Genomic DNA, 2492 nt, shown 5'->3' on the forward strand with positions numbered 1-2492 from the left:
AATGGCCGGATGTTCACAAGATGGGAAAGTGATATGTGCGTCAAGGAGGGAGGATCTCTCTCATCTCTTGGCTGTTTCTAGTATGCAACGTCTTTTTTTAACATTTTAAAGTATATATACTCATATCCTCCAAATATATCAAAAAGAATCCCCCTTGAAAAAAGCTGCTTTTTAAAAGTTTAGCTTTTTTATGTTTAGAACCTTTTGCAGAGCTCTTTTATTATCATCATTATATATATATAACGTTTTTTTTCGTTCACCCAGTAGTTTTTTTTCCCATTTTTCAGTCGTGTGCATGAGCAACTTTAATACACACTACACTGCGCTTCACCACATCAGGCAACTTATAATCTCTCAGTAGAAAGTGAGACGCTTGCAGAAGCTGAAATGGGGAAACATTCTCCGAGATTTCATCAAAGGGTAGAAAGGACAACACCAATACTAGACTTTGGCAGAATAAGGTCTGGCAGCAAATGGAATATCAACAATTACACTAAGGGTCAAACCAGTGGCGTACAACGCGCAGAAGTGACAGGCATGCTTGTCAACCCTAATGCAGACTTGGGCTCTCACAGGAGTTGATTTACAGCTGTTTGTCGTTCTGTCCATACACCACACACATGCGCACCACAGTTCTGTCTCCAACACACCATTGGCCATGAAAATATCACAAGAAGGAGAGGGTTGGGAGCACTTGCAGAATCCCAAAACAACAGTCTCTGGTTGCAATCAACCACGTTTTCTAACAGTTCGCTTGCTGCATCCTGGGGTGAGGGTTTCCTTGAGCTAATGGGCAAAAGAGAGGGTTCTTTGTGACGGACAATTTTTTTCATATTATTGCAATCAAAATAAAATAAAATGCACTCTACCCTGCCCAGGACTCAAGCTTCATTTTAGTGTCTTTCCCTCGATCATTATCACATTTTCACGTAGACGATGGCCTTCAGGTCCAACTTTTGACGCACCATCGGACATCGCATTCACTCTGGACCTGGACATTTAGCCCACCTGACTACTTGTACCCTAACTTGAGTGCCGAATGTTGGCATGGGTTAGAGTAGTGGCACTATACCAGGAAGCCCTCGGACATGTTGACGGCAAGCTGCGTGCGCATGGTGTGTATACTCTGCAAAATTTTCTTCTGGTGGCCAACTAGGGTAATGCCAAGCTGTGTTAAGTCGTGCTGTGTCAGGCGTGCCACAGCTTCCAGGTCAGTCAAGCCCGTCCGCTGGAAGTTGTCAAGATAGCGGGTCATCTTGATGGAAGCAAGCCAGTCCTCCACTGATGTGAGCTGTGTCATGTCCACCGAGTCAAGACCCAGAGCTGTTGTACACCTGTTGAGAAACACTATTAGTTTCAGGACGACGATAAATTGCAAGTAAACAAAATAGTAAAAAAAAATCTTCAAACTGTTAAAGAAACATATTTCAATTTCTAGATTAAAACTAGTAATTATATAACAACAAATGAACCACGAGAAAAGGGAGTGAGAATTCATAGCATTTAATTAATAGGAGTGTTACCAGGGAAGGGAAAGTGCGCTGCCTACCACTACCCCATGTTTCAGTGAGGGCCCAAGCAGTTGGCCAGACTAAGCTGAGGCTCGACTGCAACAATGGGAAGCAGAGGCAGAATGAGAGGAACACTTGGTCATGCTAAATGGTACACAAACAACACTCAGATGCAGAAAACTTACAAGCAATGTAATGAGGAGGATGACTCATGCAGTGAAGAGAAAATTAAAGAAAAAAAGTGAAAACGTGATGAATGAAATCAACTGCAGGTGAAGTCCTGGCTGAATGTTTTGTCTGTTGGGAGCAGTGCCCTGAGGTCCAAATTCCCATGAGTGCCACACACTACAACCCCAAATGCGATGCTCCAAGTGTCACAGGTTACAAGAAAAAGTTGGAGTGAAACGTGAAAGCAATGATGTCCTTGCCGTGACACCTGCTGAATGTATTACCTTATAAAACCTCCACCAGGTGACAGACATGTCAGTCAGGCATGACGGCGCTTATTTTAGGCTGCCTGGTTAAAGTTGACCCACTGGGGTCGGATGAGGACGGGTGCATAGTAGGGGTTTTGGGGGGCCGGCCGCCTGGGGAGAGACGATACGACACCATCGTCAGCCACACCACCACACCAGGCCAGGACAAGGGGGGGGGGCATGAGGCATTTCAAGGAGCAAAGGACCTCGGGAAACATTATGCAGTGGTGTATTTAAAAAGAGCAAAAGTACCCAGGGGAGATGTTGATTGTAAGTAAGAGAGAATCATTATGAAGGACGAACACAAAAAAATATAAGAATTCACATCATATGCAGGGTTACCTGCACTTGTGGTAAACAACACAAGATTAAAGAATGTGAGTTTAAAACAGAAAAAAAATGGATGGTGTTATAGGACAAAGGCAGAAATAATATCAAAAGAAGAGCCAAGTACATGTGATTTAAAAGAAACAGCTCAGTGTAAATAAATGAACTAATAAAATGT

General features: G+C 43.3%; 1 protein-coding gene across 1 annotated transcript in view; it reads right to left on the bottom strand.

The window, feature by feature from the left end:
* Positions 1-2492, bottom strand: part of LOC119590580 (ephrin type-B receptor 1-like) — a gene marked incomplete at its 5' end in the record, with an annotated part of 34373 nt that overhangs the window by 3486 nt on the left and 28395 nt on the right. The window contains 1 exon segment of the mRNA XM_037939255.1: positions 1-1334. Within this exon segment, the coding sequence (XP_037795183.1) occupies positions 1067-1334 (268 nt within the window).

The sequence above is a fragment of the Penaeus monodon genome, chromosome 27, assembly GCF_015228065.2.
Source record: "Penaeus monodon isolate SGIC_2016 chromosome 27, NSTDA_Pmon_1, whole genome shotgun sequence".
In the NCBI taxonomy this organism is placed as follows: domain Eukaryota; kingdom Metazoa; phylum Arthropoda; class Malacostraca; order Decapoda; family Penaeidae; genus Penaeus; species Penaeus monodon.